The sequence below is a fragment of the Arvicanthis niloticus genome, chromosome 12, assembly GCF_011762505.2.
Source record: "Arvicanthis niloticus isolate mArvNil1 chromosome 12, mArvNil1.pat.X, whole genome shotgun sequence".
Lineage (NCBI taxonomy): Eukaryota > Metazoa > Chordata > Mammalia > Rodentia > Muridae > Arvicanthis > Arvicanthis niloticus.
The window spans coordinates 56734409-56754907 of record NC_047669.1 but is presented as its reverse complement, the minus strand read 5'-3'; the positions used below and the strand labels follow the sequence as shown (position 1 = coordinate 56754907).

Sequence of the window (20499 nt, the reverse complement as noted above, 5' to 3'; positions counted from 1 at the left end):
AACTAAAGAGGCACTCCTGAGAAGGGCTGAAAGGGAATTAAAATAACCCCCTTCATCATCCCTTGCAGTTTCCTAATGACTTGATGTCTGGTCGTAGCAGGGCGCCACCAGTAGAGCATCACCACAATGGGATAATTGTGGAGACTTGACCAGTGGGTAGAACTTTAATCATCAGTTCTGATGGGAATTTAGGAACAGGAACAATAAAAGATTCAAGCCAATGCACACTCTGTAACAAAACCATTAAGTTAGACAATTTCTTCTGTTGGCCCTTAAATAGGATGTTTCTCTATTCTTTACCAAGTATCTCACAAGAGTTAGTTTCCTGTCAGCTTGAGTGGTGACTGATTTGAAACACAAAGACGTGGATAATGTTTTTTTTATTGCCAAAATGTCAAATAAAACATTTTACTTAAATTAATATTTCTAAAAGCTGTGTCTTGCTTTCCATTTGCAAATCAGTATATATTTTGACTAGAATTGTATACACCCAAGAATACAGAATATATCGAGATTTTTTTCTTCACAGATTTTATTTTACACAGAATTGTTTACCTATTAAACAAAATTTAATTACACAGTGGCATTATGGTTTATATTGGTTCAAATTATATAATATTTATTTTTGCATAAAATTTTCATAGTTTTTTCAATGTTTATAAATTCTATCTTTGAGCATTTCACAATGTCTTTTCTAACTCTAACTTTCTATTTTGTAAAATTTCTTCTTCCATCAATTTTTTCTTCTATGCATGGATACAAAACTTATCATGTATGCTATAAATATGAATAACATATAATATTTTAATATATAATATATATATGTCTATGTGTAGACTACATCTGTAGCCTATTAGTATACTAATACACACATATCTTTTCTCCGTCTTTCTATATTTCCAGTAGACTTTACTCATTTCCCTGGGAAATAATCCTTATATATGTTTTAAAAAGTGACTATATAACTTATCAAAATGTTCTCATTTGAAATTAGCATTTAAGAGCCCACCCTTTATTCTTTTGACTTAAAAATTAAATTGTGAATATATTAATTCACATTAGTGATGTAAATATGTCAATATCTCATGAAAAACAAGAGCTACATAGTTTATCTAAAGGACTATTACAGTTTCATTACTTCGTAGCTCACATTTTAAGAATGTTTCCATAAAAACAAGGAAATGGAATTCAGAACTTGCAGGGGAAGAGAGGAGTGTTAATGCTTTGTAAAAATAACATCTAGAAGTCAGAGTATATAAAAATTTTAGATTATTTAAAATTATTTCCTTTTTTTTCAACAAATCTCCTTAAGAGGTAATGATTACACATTGAAATAAAATTAATTCAATCTAAATGAATGCAAAACTTACCATGTGACCTTGTTAAACAGTGGGAAAAAATTGGAAATAATTTATTTTATGGTGAGACAGTTAATATTGGCATAATTTTATGCTTTTACTGGCTTTAGAATATTGATATGTAATGTTATTTAATGTATGTAGTGATTATATTAATATACACTCAAAGTGCATGATGTTATTTTTCATTTCTTAAATATTCATTTACTGTTACAAATAGCTAAAGAGTATTATGAATATACACATACAAATGTGTATAAGAGAAAGTATGCTACATATTTTAGTTCTTATTTACTTCTGAGCTTTTCTTTGCCTTAAGTGCTGAGAATATGATGTCGTGAGAAAATATATTTTTTAACCTCAGCACTCAGGAGCTACAGAAAGTAAAAACAGAACTCCAATGTCATTCTCAGCTCCATAACTCTTTAAATGGTATGATGCTGGCCTGCAATATATAAGGGCCCTGGTTTTGTTTTTTGGTTTTTTGGGGTTTGGGTTTTTGTTACTTGTTTTTTCTTCATTTTCTATTGTCATTTGAAACATAATAAAGAAGTTTGTCAACAATTTTTAAAATAATGCATTCTATACACCTGGCCCAGGTATAGGAAGAGACACAACAAGAACTAGCAAACAGAAAAAAAATACATTTATAGCAGAGATCTGATATACTAATATAAATTATATAATTATGGTCCTAACACATTTTCTACAGCCAAATACACATGAACATGTTCTCCTCTCTCTTCCTCTGTCTGTCTTTCCCTTCCCATATCTTTCATATTCTAACATCTATCTGCCTACCTATCTATCATCTATCTATCTATCTATCTATCTATCTATCTATCTATCTATCATCTATCTATCTACCTCAAGAGAAAGAGACAAAAACATTATATTGCATAACAAGTCATAAATGAACAATGCACATAAAATAATAAGTCAGTAGACCAGGAAAAGACTTACAGCAGTTGAATCTTCATTCATTTATGCATAAATGATACTATCCAAAGTTAATTGGCTATCAGAATCTATTTTGAGCCCCAACAAAGGTAGATCAACTAAGAAGGAGCCTTGAGGTTAATTGTGAATCTTCTTATGCCATAGAAAAAGTCAGCTATTTAACCATTGATAACAGACACAATAAGAACCTTGGTTCATGTGGTTAACGTTTCAAATGTTGTGGCAAAATGGCTGATAGGAAAATGAAAAAGGCTGAAAACAAGATAATGAGAGTGGGCATGAGGAAGAAGGACAGAGTCGGGCAGAGTCCTAGTTGGGAATAACAAGAATACCGAATATAGTGTTTGGAGTTTCTAATTGTGATTTCCAGTACTGCTTCTGAAGAGTATAGACATGGCTTTTCTTTCTAAGCCTTCCACGAGCCAGTTTCTCTCTTCACAGTCCAAAATACCAAAAAGTTATTCAATCATTATTCAAATGAAATGATATTTGAATGCTAATTCAATCATATTGTCAAGGTGCAAATGTTTCCCCTTCTTATTACACTTTCTTTAGTTCGAGAAAGGCAATGTGTTAAATGGATTAGAGCCTAGCTGGGACTGTAATATTTATGATAGTTATAGGCTGCATGGAACAATTCAATAGTAATTAAAGAGGTGCTTGGCTTTGTTGTTCCCATTAGAGATTGCAAGCTTTTGCTAGAGTTGAACTTTATTGTATTTTTATTAGTAATTTGATATTTGTGTCTGGCCTTTAATAAGTTAGTTCGCATGCAACATTGATTGGCTGTCATCTTGATCATTACTCATCAGGAAAGACAGATAATAAGATGTCCATACATTGCTAGCAGAATGTCAGGGAATGAGGACTTGCCAGGGGAAGGTTAAACAAAACAGTGTTGGTTTTTCACTGGGAGTATTTTTGTAGACTTTGTATGTTACTACAAAACACAGCAAAATTGTCTTGCTTAAATAAGATGTACATATCTAAAATGTGAAGAACACCATTAAACAGAGCTGTATACATACTATGTATAGTTATCTTTTATGCTCTCCTATTTCCACAATAACTGCATTAAACCTCTTTCCCTTTGGAGTGGAATCAGATATGTGCACCAGGGAAGTGAGGATCAGTTTTCTGTGTCATGTCATATTAATTCCATCCTGATTTGGCTTGTTTTATTCAGTCTTGTTATTCTCCAGGTCTTTTGGATTTGTTTTTCGTTTTCCTTTCTTTTCTTTTTTTTCTATTCATACAAAGCACATTGAATACATGCACTTTTTTCAGCCTTCCATGTTCTGGAGGGGTATAAAGTTTATTCATTGTGGTTGCAATTATCTTTGCAGACGTATTAGGATGCTGTTGATGGCAACATCTACCCTACTTTAATGAGAGGCTAATGAAATTAGTTTTAGCAGCATAGCATACTATGCAATTTATTTAACTAGTAATACCATTTTTCAGAACATCAAACATTTTTAAGAGTCTGTCTTTTGCCCAATATTACTTGAATAACAGAAAAATGAGTCAAGCAAAAGCTACTTGAATGTTTTTTGCTTTATCATTGCAAATAATGTATGTAATACAAGCTTCTTTTGCTTGTGATACTCATGTTTTATTCTAAACTTATATGTCAACTAAACTGTTTAAATAATTGTTTATAATTCATCAGGTAGACATGTTTTTGGTACTAATGGCTTTTTACTATTTTAAGTTACACACACACAGACAAACACACACACATACATGCGCACACACACACACACACACACATATATATATGTATACATACATACATATATATACTTATACATAGTACTACAGGTAAAACTACAATAGCTTTTGTAATAAGGCAGTATAAATACTGAAAATATAACTATTATTTTCTGCTACAAAAATGTGGGGGTTTTTGACACACTTTTTAGAGTAAAGCTGACTTTACAATTGGTAAAGGCTAACAGTAAGTCCATTCTATACTGAAATTAGGTCATTATTTTATTATGTTCTAAACATATTTTTTACTGTAATAATGCACGACTCAAACTCAAATAAATAAATCATGCAAAGAAACTTAAGCTTTCTCTTTAATAAAGTTCTTCCCATTCAATAAGTATATTTTAGGCCAGCAATAAACAAGCTAAATTTGCTTGAGGAAAAGATACTCTAGCATATGAAAAGCTCAATATTAAACTGAAGGAGTAAAAGATTTAATGGTGGAAGTCTAAAATTCATTTTCAAATTAATTTTCAATAGGATTGCCAGTACCAGTACTGGAACATAATATTCCAGCAATGTTAGCTTTCTCAGTAAGTTTTATAAAAGATATGTGATTCAGAACTAATTGAACGTGCAGAATTGTAAGACTAAAATGAAAAACCTGGAAAGATGAAGCTTTTTTTGAAATAAGTCTGTTTCTATGACCACATGGAGTAGGATGCAAAAATGTAAAGGAAAAGAGAAACAAAGCCATTTGGTTTCTTGTGAGAGTCTTGCTGACAAACTATGTCCGATGTCTAGGAAATATGTCGAAGCTTAGCCATGTTAAGTGAATGTAATAGACTGAAAGGAAGTAAATGGCTCTTTTATGTTGTTCTGATGTCTTCATAGATAAATTTGTAAACAGTCTTATTGATTGGATTTGAAAACCTAAAAACAATAAATGCAACAAGGGTAGCTGGTTTCAGGCTTTAGAGCATTAGAACACTTTCTTCAAATGGAAACTGATCTCCATAAACCAAATTAAAATGGCGAAGTGTTAGAAGAACACTTCTTCAATACAGATTGGCACGCATTATACAGTTAGTAATAGGAATACCAATTTAGCCTATGTTATTTTCTTATAGAGATAACTAGTTATTTGCAACTTAGTGAAACATGTCTGCTGTTCACAATAGTATATAAGATGTTTAGAGACAGTCATCCCTTCCAAACTGTCCATGGCTTCGGAAGCAGGGCTTTCAGCTGAGAGTTAATTGAAACAGAAGGGCATTCAAGTAGTCTCAGCAAGGCAAAACAAGTGGCCATGAGTACAAAAACAAAGGAGCCTAAGGTAAAACTAGCTCAGTGGAGAATATTTGGTTTGTGGATACATGATTTTGGAGATCCAGGAGACTGAACAGGTAGACATGACCTTATTCCAAGCTCCCTAGGACTGATAAGCTATGTAACTGATTTTTCCTTTCTCTCCTTGCATATGGACAGTATTTTTCTCTTTAACTCTTTTGGAAACTGAGTTCTTTAGTACCTACCCCTGGGCTTGCACATATCTAACTTAATATATTTCCATTGCTCCTGGCCAACAGAGCATTGTGAGTCCACAAACTGTTTGAGATCTCCAGGTATCCATTTCCAAAATAGTCTCTGTTGCAGTTCATTGCATTATCTGATTCTACTATACAGAGTCATCTCTCTACATCCACTCCTCTATTTTATTGGATAATTTATTATTTATTTACATTTCAAATGTTATCACCCTTCCCAATTCCCAATTTCCCCTCCACAAACTACCTATCCCATCTCTCCCCCCCTGTTTCTATGAGGAAGCTCCCCCTCCCACCCACCCACTCTGGCTTCACCACGCTAGCATTCCCCTACACTAGGACATCAAGTCTCCACAGGACCAAGGGCCTCTTCTCCTATTGATGCCAGATAAGGTCATCTTCTACTACATAAGTAGCTGGAGCCATGGGTCCCTCCATGTTTACTCTGTGGTTGGTGCTTTAGTCCCTCGAAGCTATGGGGGAGGGGGTCCTTGTTAGGTTTATATTGTTTTTATGGGGTTACAAACAAGCTCCTTCAGCTCCTTCAGTCCTTTCTCTGACTCCTTGGGGGCTCCAGGCTCAGTCTGATGGTTGGCTAGGTGCATCCTCATCTGTATTGGCCAGGCTCTTGTTTTCCTCATATCCCTCCCAACTTGCTCCCTTCCTCTTACCAAGTCTCCTCCCCTAGTCCATGTTGTTGCAGTAAATGTTCTATTGCTGAGAAGAGGCACTGTGATCCCAGCAACTCTTAGGAAAGAACACATTTCATTGAGGCTTGCTTACAGATTAGAGATTCAGTGCATTAATAGCATGGCAGTAAGCATGGTGACCTACATGCAGACATGGTACTGGAAAAGTTTCTGAGAGTTCTACGTCCAGATCAACAGGCAGTGGGGAGAGAGAAGACAATGGACCTAGCTTGCATTTCATTCGAAACCCCAAAGCCCATCTCCAATGATACACTTTGTTCAACAAGGCCACGGCTCCTAAAAGGTCACACCACTCCCTGATGACCAAGCTATCAAATCCATCAGCCTATGGGACCATTCTGACTCGTATGTCTTTTTGTTTGATTTTTGTTTTGGGACCCATAGGGTTTAACCAGAATTGTTTATGTGAACATGGGGTAACTCTTCACAGATACACAGATAACTCCACAGTGGCTATATCACTGAATACTATAACTTCATGTCTTCCAGGAGCCATAGCTCCCCACTGTGTTAAGCATGGCTCCATGAGCCCATACCCCATTAAATTATTACTACTGGCTTTTGGGAACCACAACTTTTGAGAAGTATTTTCCCCCCCTTTTAAAAAATATCTTAGAACTTATTGTTTGTTGGAATACTAGGACTATGGAGATAGGGTAAATGAAACTATTATTGATTTAGAATTTACTGTTTCAGGATTCTATACACTTGATCCAGAATCCCTTTTTAAAAAATGGCTTGACATGCTATCTAAATCTTCAAAGTAGATGTCATAAACTGAAAAGGATATAAAATGTTGGATTTAGTGTCAAATACTTTTACTGAAATTCATAATTACTCTTCTTTTACAAGATAACTTGGAGCTTCTGTTTATATGTTGAAATACCCATGTTTGTTTCAGCTGAAAAACTTAAAGAAACTAAGTTTGTTGATGGTTTTATGACCACTAATTGGTGACAGGTATATTATATGGAATAATAGATTGACACAGGTCTAGAAGTGTTAGGTGATCAATCAGTATTATTGACATATTCCGTTTGTGCACACAGATGCACAAGAGATGGGAATGGATAAATCTCCAAGCATTGACTTCATTAATTGTCGTTAACAACAATTTTGGTTTTTTCACATGAGTAAGTTTGGTGGGAACTTATTGCCTCTTGTAACTGCATAGTAATAATTAGTTAATAAGATGATTTAAAAATAATTTGAGATATTTTGAGATGATAGTATATAGTTAGGAATAAGAACTAAGATAACAGTCAGGTGATTTACTACTACAGCATCAATAATGTGATAAGAAAGACTTAAACTGAGGAGCGCTTTTAAGAACACTTGTTTGCTATTTGTTGCTAGTATGAGTGTGCATTTACTTGTGTATGTCAGTGAACATTTTTTCTTATTTAATTTCAGCTATGACAGTGATAGCTGGTGCCCACCATTACCGGTGCAAACATACTTGCATCAGGGTATGGAAGATGAGCTGGAAGAAGACGAAGATCGGGTCCCAACACCTCCTGTTCGCGGTGTGGCCTCTTCACCTGCTATCTCCTTTGGCCAGCAGTCCACTGCCACTCTTACTCCATCCCCACGGGAAGAGATGCAACCCATGCTGCAAGCTCACCTGGATGAGCTAACAAGGGCCTATCAGTTTGATATAGCAAAACAAACATGGTAAATATCCTCCGTAAGCCAAAGGCCCTGTACTTTCTACTTATGGAGATGTTCTTGCTTGTATATTAAGTAGAGATGCTCCTAAACCTATGTGAGTGGGACGAACATTGATTTTGAATATGCGCTAACCATCTATATTAAGAAACTGGCGACAGAAACTTAAGTAAACTGGCCAACATCACACAGCTAGCTAGAAAAGTGAATGGAGCAGGGACTCAGGATGAGTGTTTGTTTTGGTGACACCAGAATCTTTTCTCATTCACAGACCAGCATTGATTAGTTTATCCTTGAACTCATTTTTAATGCTGCAATAAAGAACTCCTTTTAAATTCTTCAAAGTGCCTGTCATTAATTTTGTATGTGGTTGTAAATATGTAAATGCTTGCTTCTGAAAATTATTATGGTCAGTGTCAGTTACTAAAAGACTGAATTAAGGGCTGAATTAAGTGGAATAGAAAATAATAAAAGTAAAAAATATAAATGTTTCAACAGAAATCAAGAACACAGTAAGATTTTTGTAAAATAAAAATACAAATTCATAAATCACACATGGAAGTGTGTCAGATATTCTACAAAAATCTGGCAGTAGAGAAATAGGACCAAGCCTCATAATTATTAGAGAATTTGGTTTTTCTGAAATACTGATTTATATTTAAGTACACATGACCTACTAGAAAATATCTTCTGCTGATTTATGTCATACCTGAAGTCAGATGAAAGACTGCATTTTTGGATAGTTCTACTGACTGAAATATATTCATAGTGAAATAGCCATCACCTTCAATGTTTGTGAGCTACTTTTTAAAAAAAATACACCTAAGCATATAGTTGAGAAGATAATCAGATTAGGAACAACACTCCAGGCTGGCACCAACATGTTCTTTGTTGTGGAACAGAAGAACTTTATTAGTTTTCACAATCATCAGATATATTCTCAATAGTCATACATGCTTACTATTAAACCATACTGTTGTTTTACATAAAGCTGCTTTGTACAAAATATCACTAAGTTTAAAATAGTTGTGTATTGACTCAGGAAGTCAGGCAGTCTTGTCTCTTATATTTTAAACACACATGCTAATTCATAGTAGAATCACCTGGACAAATGTAACATATCTAGGCAGGAAACCTAGAGCTTACACCTCCAAAAGGATTCTGCTTCCTTATTCTGGGATTCCAGTGAAGAATTCCACAAAAATGAATGTATCTAACCAGTTGTACGACCTGTGGAAATTTGTTCTTTATACGTTCAGTTCTCCCATGTGGAAAATAATAGTAATACTAATAATTGGCTTCTATTCAAATTTCAAAGGAAACTTCCAACAATCCTTAAATTATGATTAGGTATATGATCAGGAAGCCTCCAATATCACACTGCAGTTTTAGAACATGACAAAAAAAAGTTTGAGGAATTCACTGGATCATCTATACACAAAGTTACAGATTGTTCTCATAAAACACTATGGATTTAAATAAGCTAAGGAAAGAGACGTGAAGCAAACTTTTGAAGAATTCCCAAAGCAGAGATCTCTCCATTTACTCCCATTGGAGTCCCAGGTAACTCAGTTTACCTGCATTAGCAAGATTCAGTGATGGTAACCAACCCATTGGCACACATGGGGACAGAGCTAGAGACATTCCCTCAGGTCTATTGAGGCTGAAGACATTCATGACTGACCTTAATAGTAACCCATTGAGAGATGAAACTATGACATTGTGACTAAAAGCCCTTTGATTATTTGTCCTGTGAAATATTGTGTAGACTAGAGCTTCCAATTCTAGTCACTGTACCAGAAAGAACACACTACCTCCAGGTTTCAAAGGAAAATATCTACTTTTTTTTTTTTTTTTGAGTTGAGTTGAAGCTCTTTATTATGCTTTGGGATTTTTTTTTTGAGATGTAAATGTGTTTGCACATTTTATGATTCTTGAGAAACTACCTGTCTAATTCTAATCTCTAAAGTTTAGATGCAGTTGGATTTTCACTTAAGTTGGGCACTGATGTCTTTTTCACACTTAAAGTCTCCCATTTAGTAATTGCCTCATAGATATCTCCTGAATTGGTGAATGGGCTTTTCCATGTCTTCTACCTGTCCATAAGCCAGACCATGTTTCTCTCCTTGAGTATGTTTCTACTTGATCCATCCATATCCTAAATGCCATAGCTAGCTTTGCATATAAGAGTAGCAATTCATCCATTAACTAAAAAGTACCATGCTTGCTCTTGTGGTTTGGAAGTATCCCTTGCTTCGGGTTACACATCAAATTCCCAGAATTCTAAAGATAAAAGGTCCCAGCTTCACATCCAGGGTTGCTATTCACACTAACAGATAAATGTACAAAGGACTTCCTATTTTTAGAAGATAGTTATAAATCCTGCATACCTTCACCTCATATTTCAGAATAATTTCTAATACTGCTTAAATTAAGGAGTACATTTTTTATACCTGTTTAACTTTTACCATCAACACAATGCCAAAATTATGTAGTATTACAGTACTTATCTGTAATATTTCCAGCCCCTTAACAAATCTATACCATCAAAGTGAAATAATCCACATGTCTAATATTGCTTGATGTCATCTTCTTCATTATACAACATCCTGTCTCTCCAATTTACAAACTGTATGTGATACCACATGTACAGCAAAGTGAGCTTGTCAACGTTCAATATTCAGTCTAAGAGAATTTTGCAACACTTGCTTTGCCTTCCTTTATAATTTAATGGGTTTTGATGAATTCCAAAAAGTGTCCTCCAATACCTGCTATATAACCTTAGAGATTAGATCTGCTCCCATTCAAGTGATGTCCAAATCTTGGGAATTCATCCCTGAGAAATCTAGAATCCTGTTAATTTTAGAGTTGTATATAAATTCACAAATGCAATTCACAGGGGAGTCAACTAATTTTTTTAAATGGGACATTTTCTCAAAAGATTACAAATCAGAACAGAAACAGCCCTGTAATGTTTTTCAAAAGCCAATAGCAAAAAACATCTTGTTCTTATTGGCCTGACTCTTAGGGAGGAGCTTTTTGACTACGTCTATGGGAAATTAAAAAAAAAAAAATCAGACATTGAACACATTTGTTTTTTGCTTATAATAACAACCATGAATTACTTCCATTGAACATTTTACAGGTTAGAAATAATCTATTAACAGTCTCACAGCAAATACAATCGATACCGGGGTTCAGTTCTACATTGTGTAACTCATAAAATGTGCACCAAGAATTTTCTTAAATATTTTCTAATAAAAGAATGACCATGTATGTTCTATTAATTCTATAAACTTGGGATTAGACATCTTTACCCACAAGGCTATTGAATATCCCTTATATTCTAATTCAATCCCTTAAGACTTTGTTGGTGAGACAAATTGTAAGCACCAGGAGCACAAAGTATTTGTCTAATCTACACTGGGATCATGAAACATCTGCTCAGTCTAATATGATGGGAGTCACGCCAAAAGCATCCTCATAGGGCAGGAAGTAGGCCAGAGGCAGGGCTGGGCCAATCACACTTTCACCTGAGAAACTTTCTCCAACCAAGCTACATAGATTAAAACACAAGGAAGTTGAACTTCAACACTAACCTGAAAACTAAGTAGCTATTGTTACAGGCAAAAAAATAAAAATAAAAAGTCTTAGTTTGTAACAAATATTCCTATTCTCTTTTTAAGAATTTGTTGACCCCCAAATTCTTGAAATATATATATTCCTCCCTGTGTATTGCCTAGTTTGATTGTTTAATCAAAGGAAGAATGTCCATAGTTTAAGCAGTTGCCCTTTGGTAGGGGCATGTGTCCTTCCATATCAGTGCCCCTGCTGAAGTAGATGACAGTACTGTGGGTGAATAAGCATGGGAGAGTGGGAGTTACTATCACATGCCATTGAACAGCAATTACAATTTCATTGAATGTTAACAGGTCACTTTTTGTCTTTCATTTCTTTTTGTTTGAATTGCAGGCACATTCAAAGCAATACTCCACCTCCACAACCCCCAGTTCCGCCATTAGGTTATGTGTCTGGAGCCTTGATTTCTGATTTGGAGACAGATGTTGCAGATGAGGATGCTGATGATGAAGAGGAACCATTAGAAATTCCCAGGCCCCTCAGAGCACTAGACCAGACACCTGGATCCAGTATGGACAATCTAGATAGCTCTGTCACAGGTAACAAGAATGAGAATAAGTGACCTATTTGCAACATCAAAATGCATCATAAATCAAATGCTTCCTTATGTAAGATTTATTCCACTCCATCTATTTTTGTAACATTTTAAATATGATAATGTTAAACACCAAATTCAAAAAGGATTTAGAAACACTTTTGCTTTGCTGCTAAAATGATAAGGAAATTCATGAATTTTAAAAAGCTTTAAAGACATGAAGGAAAACTCAATTATATCCCAGGCTTTCAAGAAAAGTTCACTCCGCTAGAGAACCAAGTCTGTTACATGAAAAAAGCTTTACTTTTAGAAATGATATAATTTGTATATCAGGAGCAACATACAAAGTGAATGAGATCTTAAAACGCTCCTTGATATTTTACCCTGGAAAATCATTCACTGGTGAAAATAAGCAAGTCTTCAGAAGGAGCCTCTCTTAGGTTACACATGGTATTATATTGTTGGAGTGGAAACATGCATAGTGAGATAAGCAGTACATTTATGCATTTCACATTGCTGAATATAATCACCAGTCCTCTGCCAAGAAGTGTAATTATTTTGACTGTTTATTGCTTAGGTTTCTTTTTTTTTTTTTTCTTGTTCCCAAGCAGACTTCTGCTGGTGCATGCCTAGGATGACTCTAAGAACTAAGCAACAGCCTATTTCCCAGGGTTTAAAATTGTCCAAATAAAATCTCTTATATACACAAAGGAAGTAGCAAAAGACAAACTTCGGTCTTTCTATCCCTTAGTTATCTACCTCTGATTCACAAACATGTCCCTTACTGGACATGGAGGACATAAATACTAAAAACTTAAATCTGATCTCTGCGTTCTCTTGGGTCATCTCAGACGAGCTATATCTATGTTCACTTAGATAATTCCTTTTCTCCCATAATGCTTCTCATCAGAGTTTCCCTGATTCTGTGTGTATTCCGAGAATTTCCTAATCTCTACAGTACTGGGGCTGCCTGATAGATCTACAAGCACTACTGGACCACAGTATATGATAGTACAGAGGACTCATCAGAGCCGCTGCCTTCTCTTTGGTGATTCTCAGCATCTGAGGCAGGAATCTAATTTTCAGTGTTTCCTCTTGCCTGGAGGCTGAGCTGATTATCAAGCTAATTAAGATTTTAAAACCACAGATATACTGCTATGATTGGAAACATAAATCCAGCTGAAGGTGACAGGGCAAAAGTTAAAACTTTTGCCTTCTGTGAGCGCTGACTTATTAGTACACTATTATGTTAAGCCTCTTTGCCTGAATTTCTAGCATAATCTACTTTAGGGCAAAATTCGGAATCTTTGCATATTTCACTAGTAATACCAAACTGTTTCCCATTAAGAATGCAATGAAGGTTCCAAAAAAAAAATTGGCAGAAGTCGGCTATAGCCTCTGAAGTTCTATAGTAAATATTATAATCCCTGAGATAATATATACTTCTCTCTAACTTTCCAGAACACTACTTTACCCTTTTGCAAGCTCAACTTTTAAGAACTAATTAGGGTATCTTAGGCAGTGGTGGTCAAGCAATGTGCATTTCTTCTGTAGCTAATTCCATGTTTGTGCCAAACCTTGCATTGCTAAGAAAACAAAATTTCTTTTGATACATATGTATGCTGCTAATCATTGCCATATATTAAAAAAAAATTCAGGCCACTTAGTTATCCATTCTTCCACAATGAATGTATGTGTCCTGAAAATACATCTACTTAGTAAAGTTGTACCTTTCACTACAGTAGATAAATAAGAACTTCCCTTGTCTTGTCTTTCCTTCTACCAGAAACTCAAAGAACATTTAATTAAAGGTTTAATTTCCCTTCTAGTCCAGTAGTGCTCAACCTTCCTAATGCTGTGATCCTTTAATATAGTTCCCCTGTTATAGTGACGCCAACCATGAATTTACCATTTTCATTTCATAGCTGTGTTTTTGCTCCTGATGTGTATTGTAGTATACATATGTGTGTTTTCTGATGGCCTTAGGTGACCCATGTGAAAGGGTCATTTGACCCTAAAGGGATTGAGAACTACTATTCTAGTCTCTCTCTCTCTGTCTCTGTCTCTCTGTCTGTCTCTGTGTCTCTAACTCTCTGTCTCTCTCTCGCTCTGTGTTGTATGTGTATGTTTATTATAGAGTTTGTACATAAACATAATAGACTGAACTTATTACATTGAGTCTGAGAGCATGAAATGTGTGTATATGTATATTAGATTATAAATGAACATGGAGTGTATATGAGTCAGGTAGAGAGTATATGCACACAGGAAGTGAGTGAATATATGGGAAGGGGTGAACACATTAAAAAGTGCATAGGCATGTATATGGAGAATGTGAGTCCATAAATTCATGTGAGTGTACAAAACAAACGAAGAACTATAGAAAGAATATGCTAACATATACAGGGAATACACATGTGTTGATTAACTTGTAAGCTGGCTGAGAGAGAGGAGGGGAGTGGGCTGAGGATGCACATGTACATGTATTTTGAGTATTTGCTCAGAGGTTCCTGTATAGATTAATAGTGATGGTCCCTCTGCCTGTTGCAGGCACTACACCCAGATGGTACACAGGCATACATTCTGGCAAAATACCTATACACATAAACATACACAAATAAATAAATACAATTATTATAAAAACACCTCTTTCCTTTGTGAATAAATACATTACTCAGAATATGTTGAGGAAAAACTTCGCAATCTATGGCGCTATTTAAATTCTAAAATGTGTATTTATTTAAAAGAAAGGTCAGGAGAAGAAATTATTAATGGTTCTAAATTTTATGAGCTTAGATTTTAAAAAAGGCATGTATTGACAAACATATTGCTTTGTCAATATGTTTTACATATTAATATTAATAATAATATAATTATTGCAAAAAGAAACATTTATTCTGTGTCCTTATATGTATCACTGGACTAGGAATTTAGATTAAATTATATTATTATTATTATTATTATTATTATTATTATTATTATTATTGAATGACTTTTTTAATCACCTTTTATTTTCATTTTGAGACAGGTTCTTACTATGTAGCCTTGCTTTCTTGGAACTTACTGTGTAGAACAGTATGAATTCTGCAGGCTATAATTAAAGATGGGCACTACTACACTCAGACTGTTTTTTCACATTTTAAAAGCATAGCAAGAGAACAAGAAATAAACAAAAGGAAGGAAACATGAAAGATGGAGAGTAAGAATTCTCAGAGGAAAGAGAGAAACAAAGAGGAAAGGATAAAAAGAATGCAGGACCGAGGTTTCAAAGTCTAAAGTCCATAGGATCTGGCACTTTGCAGTTGTGTCCTGTCCTCTGTTCTTAAGATTTACCTAAGGTTAGTTCACTTAACCTTCAAAACTATGATTGAAAATGCCCTAACTTTATAAAGAAATTTATTACAGATTATTTCAATCATACAACTTCATCTAGTTTGAATATATAGTATATATTATATATGAATATATGTATTATATTTATTATATATTAAGTGGTAAATATATATGCAAACAATCATACACAAAAAAATTCAGTCTTATGATAACTAAAAATCACTATAATCCTTGCTCTAAAAATGCCTAACATTTATCTCTGGACTTATTATATTTAATATGAAAATGATGGCTGCTTTGTTAGCCAGCATTACGCTTTTTGATAGATAGATAGATAGATAGATAGATAGATATTTCTTTTAAAATCCACATAAAATTGTATGGACACATTAATCCTTAATCAAAATTATAATAGGAGTTTTCAGATATGACATTTATTTTCTTCACATTTGATTCTACATTTAGTTACATTGGACTGTTGAAATTTAACTGCTAGTATTTTTTTAAAAAGATATATTATTTTATCATATTTTTGGTAACCTGTGAGTCTAAATTATCATGAACATCTATTTGATTATCACACAGCACAAAAATAGGTTTAGCATTGCAGTGCACATCTTGTTATGGATTGTACAAGAAACACTGAAAAGTTTCCACATTCAAAACCAAGTTAGTGAGATTTCTACCTAAACAGCAATACACAAGGTAACAGGGGGAGGCGCGGGAGGACAAGAGTCCCCATTTTATTTTCCCTAACCTCATTCAGATTTAATGATAATGCCATGGGAAAAAAATTCCATAAGGTAGACTGGAGAGAGATGTGAAAAAGGGTGTCCTTAACAGACAGTTGAGACTCTATCTGCCTTCGTGTCACAACTAAGGTCAATAATGACACTATTAAGTGGATGAAAGGGTTGTCTTGAATGTTGGAGAACACATGCACATAGTGACTAAAATGGAATTTTGGAACCATTTTCTTTTTGGTTTTGGATAGTTTAATTTTTTTTTCTGGAACTTACTCAAAAGATGAGTATGAAAACATCCGCCTGATTATCGATCTGCTACACAGGTGTTTAGAAAGTGGTCCATTATATTTTTCACCTGAGGATTTCTCTCTGTTACAAAATAAAATAATTTTAGCATGAATGGAAATTTCTTGTCAATGCTACAAATGAGGACCTTGGCTTTTTTAGAAGCTCTAAAACCCCTAAGACAAATCAGATGCCAAATGATGTGTCTCTTACTGAGACACATTAATGGATGTTCTATAACCAAAGGAAAATTTTTTTCTACTTGTTTTGCTTTTCCTATATGTTATATACATGTACCCATCTACATGAATGCACACATGTGAACACTAAAATGTACACACACGGAAAGAGAAAAAGGGTAGATTTGTTGCTCATTCAAATATCTGGAGTATCAAAAGCATTTTACATATATATCCATTTTTGTTCTACATCTACAAAAGGTCAATATTTGGACTGGTTTAACCAAAGACAATTATAGCAGAAGATTTGACTTAACAAGTAGGTAGGCAAGCAGTGGATTAAATATTGGCTCAAAAACATGGGGGGGGAGGGCTGTAAGTTTTTGTAGCTCATAAAAATGGTAATGCAACAATTAGCAAGGTCATATTATAGAGCACAGACGTTACTCTAGCTTAATGGATCTAAGGATAAGCATTTATCAGCAAGGAAGGATTTAGCATAAATTGACATGTAAATGAATTGACGACTGATCATAAATTAATTTTAGTGCTGAAGAGGTAATAGAGACACAGCAAGATGCCACTTTATCATGGCATTTTATGCTCAGTAACATTTAAGCAACGTAATGTCCTATGTGAGATTCTTCTTCATCAGCCTGAATTAATTTCAGATTTTTTTTTCTGGCCTTTCAGCATTTTTTAAGCTGAGGAATTTAGAAAGATTGAAGCTGTAAACACCAATAAATTTGCTATGTGGCATAAATTCATTTTTCATTAAATGTTTAAATATGTATTGATTATGTTTGTGGCTATAATGTGTCAGAGGAGTATGAATTGCTTGCAGTTTTGAAAGAATCTCCAGTCAAGTTGCTCTGACTTGGTGTTTTCTAAATTTTCACACGTGTTCATAGATATGACAGACATTGTTGGTTCCTATCAAATTGGCTTACTCTTCAATCTAACAATTAATGTTTTTCTTATCTTCTAATCTCTCTCTCTCTTTCTCTCTCTCTCTCTCTCTCTCTCTCTCTCCACACCCCCCCCCCGTGTATGTGTGTGTACCTTTGCCCTTTATAATTGTTTAAGTAACCATTTGGGTCTTTCTCTTAATGGTTAAATCTAATGGAAGAGGGAAAGCAGTAGTCACTGATGGTCAAAACCTGTACCTGACAAATACATTTTCAGAATTTCATGAAAAGAATTTTAACACACAGTGTGTTGTGTGGTAGTGAAATGTGTCCAGACAGTTTGAAGCCACAGCCATGTATGTACATATTATAGCTCTTACCCCAGTCCAGTATAGTATTTGTCAGAGAAACAGAAAAGATGGAAAAGTCTCATTTCTCTCTGCTTAGTGCTCTTTGCTTTACACTGTCAAGGGGCAAAAACAACAAACTGGCTTCCATAGGTTTTGCGTCTTCTCAAGGTCTACTGAAGTGGCATGTCCATGGTGTCTCTTCAGCTCTGAAGTATCCTTCACTCCTGGTGCAAAAACAACATAAATGAATAAAACAGCAACTCAGGTATCTCTACTGTCTGACAACCATGGGAAGCCTGGTCTTTGTGCTATTCAGTTCCTCACTCTTCCCAGAGAAAGGGTGGAAATATGTCAAAGAAGAACTTGGTGGGGAAAACGAGAGATTTTTAAAGGACATGTCATAAAGCATTAAGGATAGATGGAAAGTCAGAGCAAAGACACCAGCAATTCATTTTTTTAAGATGTAGCAAACATAGGCATGGATATTGACATAAAGGTCTCAGTGTTGTGAGGAGATAAAGCAGGCTCTTTTGGGAGGATGGAAGGGAAGAAAAAAGGTGATTTTCTATTAGAAGACTTTCCAGAATGCCATTTCTATAGTGATGATGCTGTAATAATGGGACTTTCTCCTCTTCATTTTATGGTATGTGAGACTCAGTTGTTCATATGCTAGCTAGATCACCAGGGTGGAACCATGGAGCTGGCACAAACACAACACACTCAAGTACTTTGGGTTGGAGAAAAACATTGAAAGAACAAAATGCTAGACTAAATGTATTAATATGAGCAAGTGTGACTAAGAATCACAGACAAAATAAAATTATGACTTAAAGTAAATTCATCATTTTTATCTTGAATAGTAACACTGTAAACCACTACTATCTGAATGTAGCAAAGCATAATATATGTGTATCTTATTACATATTATTACCTAAGATGCATTCCATTTTATACTAAAAATTATATTTGTTACCATTTTTGTTGCTAGACAATTACATAATTATTTTCCCTGTGTCTAAATACTCAACAAGAATTCACTAGTATTACCTGTTATTTAATAAATAAATAAATAAATAAATAAACAAACAAACTAAATTTTCTAGGATGTCTATAGAGATGTTCTTTTGAAGGTAAAATAAGGTCATTGTTAAGACATTATACATCAGATATACTACTGCACAAGATTTACAATGAGATGAAAACACTAATTATTATATATTATCCAGTATGTCAATTTTTATTGCATATCTGTATTTCAGTGCCCCTGTATAAAATATGCAAGAATGGAAAACAGGTAGCTCTTTATCAATAAAACTCTACTTCTTAGGGAATGTATATGTAATAGTTACAGTCAAGGAATGACACCTACATACTCTTTTTTTCCATAGCATTTCTGCAACAAAGAGGATGAGTCTTAGATAATAGCAGATGATAGCAGACTGAAGGTGAAACAGAAGCAAGGCAACAAAGAGCCAAGATTTCATTAGACACCAGAAGTCAGAGGTGGTAACAATTGACAAAGTATGCTTTTGTGGTGGTGGAGATAGTGTTGTGTGAGATACCACTGCAGAGATAGACAGGATTCCATAGTTTGAGGACCCAGTGATTCAGAAGCATAGTAAGGGTGTGACTGGGATGAGGATAATACTCTAGAGACCTTCAAATGGAGAAATCAAAGTGTGTAAGTTCTTGTGAAAGACATTTAGACAACAATAAAGAAGACGGGAGGTGCCAGAAAGACATAAGTTAGAGAATTAAAACATGAAATGTATGGGAGAGAATAAGGGCATGTCTATTATAACAGTGAAGCAGTCTGAGGAAGGGACAAGGATGGGGATTCAGGCACCCTACGCCTACTCTCAGCTGAGGTTCTCCATCCTTTATTGACCCCTCACTGAACAGCTTTGGATTTTCCTTCTCCCCTGTGGCAAAGGGCACACAGGCCCTTTGCCTTGTTTCTTCTCTCAGAGTGGCCTATTGGTTCTTGACAGTGATCTTTATAGCCCAGAGATGAATCTGTCTGAGGAGGCTCTGTTGACAGTGCTGTCTGCCTTAGTTCCCTTGCAGTGGTCCTTGAGAAGCAGACTTCTTTGGAGTGTAAAATGTCCGTGTACCTTTTCAACTAGAGCCTAGACTGCCTCTCTCTGCTCCTCCTAACTCTATTTTAATGTATCAGATTATCCTGTTTCTTTCCAATTCTGTTTTCTCTGTCTTAAAAAAGAATGCATCTGTGTCACTGACCCATTCACTAATATTTTAAGTACTTGAAACTCTCTTTTTATTGGATATTTTATTTATTTACAATCAGATGTCATCCCTTTCCCCATTTCCCCTTCCTAGAACCTCCCATCCCATCCCCCTCCTTCTTTATGCTTTTATATTATTTGAAACTCTCTTTTTATTGGATATTTTATTTATTTACAATCAGATGTCATCCCTTTCCCCATTTCCCCTTCCTAGAACCCCCATCCCATCCCCCTCCTTCTTTATGCTTTTATACCATTTAATTACATGCATGTATTAAGATCAGTTCTAGGTTAGGGTCTAGCAATATAATAGATGCAAATA

General features: G+C 34.8%; 1 protein-coding gene across 17 annotated transcripts in view; it reads left to right on the top strand.

The window, feature by feature from the left end:
• Positions 1 to 20499, top strand: part of Robo2 (roundabout guidance receptor 2) — a 1463572-nt gene that overhangs the window by 1426642 nt on the left and 16431 nt on the right. For all 17 annotated transcript variants that reach the window (XM_076943086.1, XM_076943085.1, XM_076943080.1 and 14 more), the window contains 2 exons: positions 7702 to 7962; positions 11929 to 12134. In XM_076943086.1, the coding sequence (XP_076799201.1) occupies positions 7702 to 7962; positions 11929 to 12134 (467 nt within the window). The remainder of the gene's footprint in view (positions 1 to 7701; positions 7963 to 11928; positions 12135 to 20499) is intronic.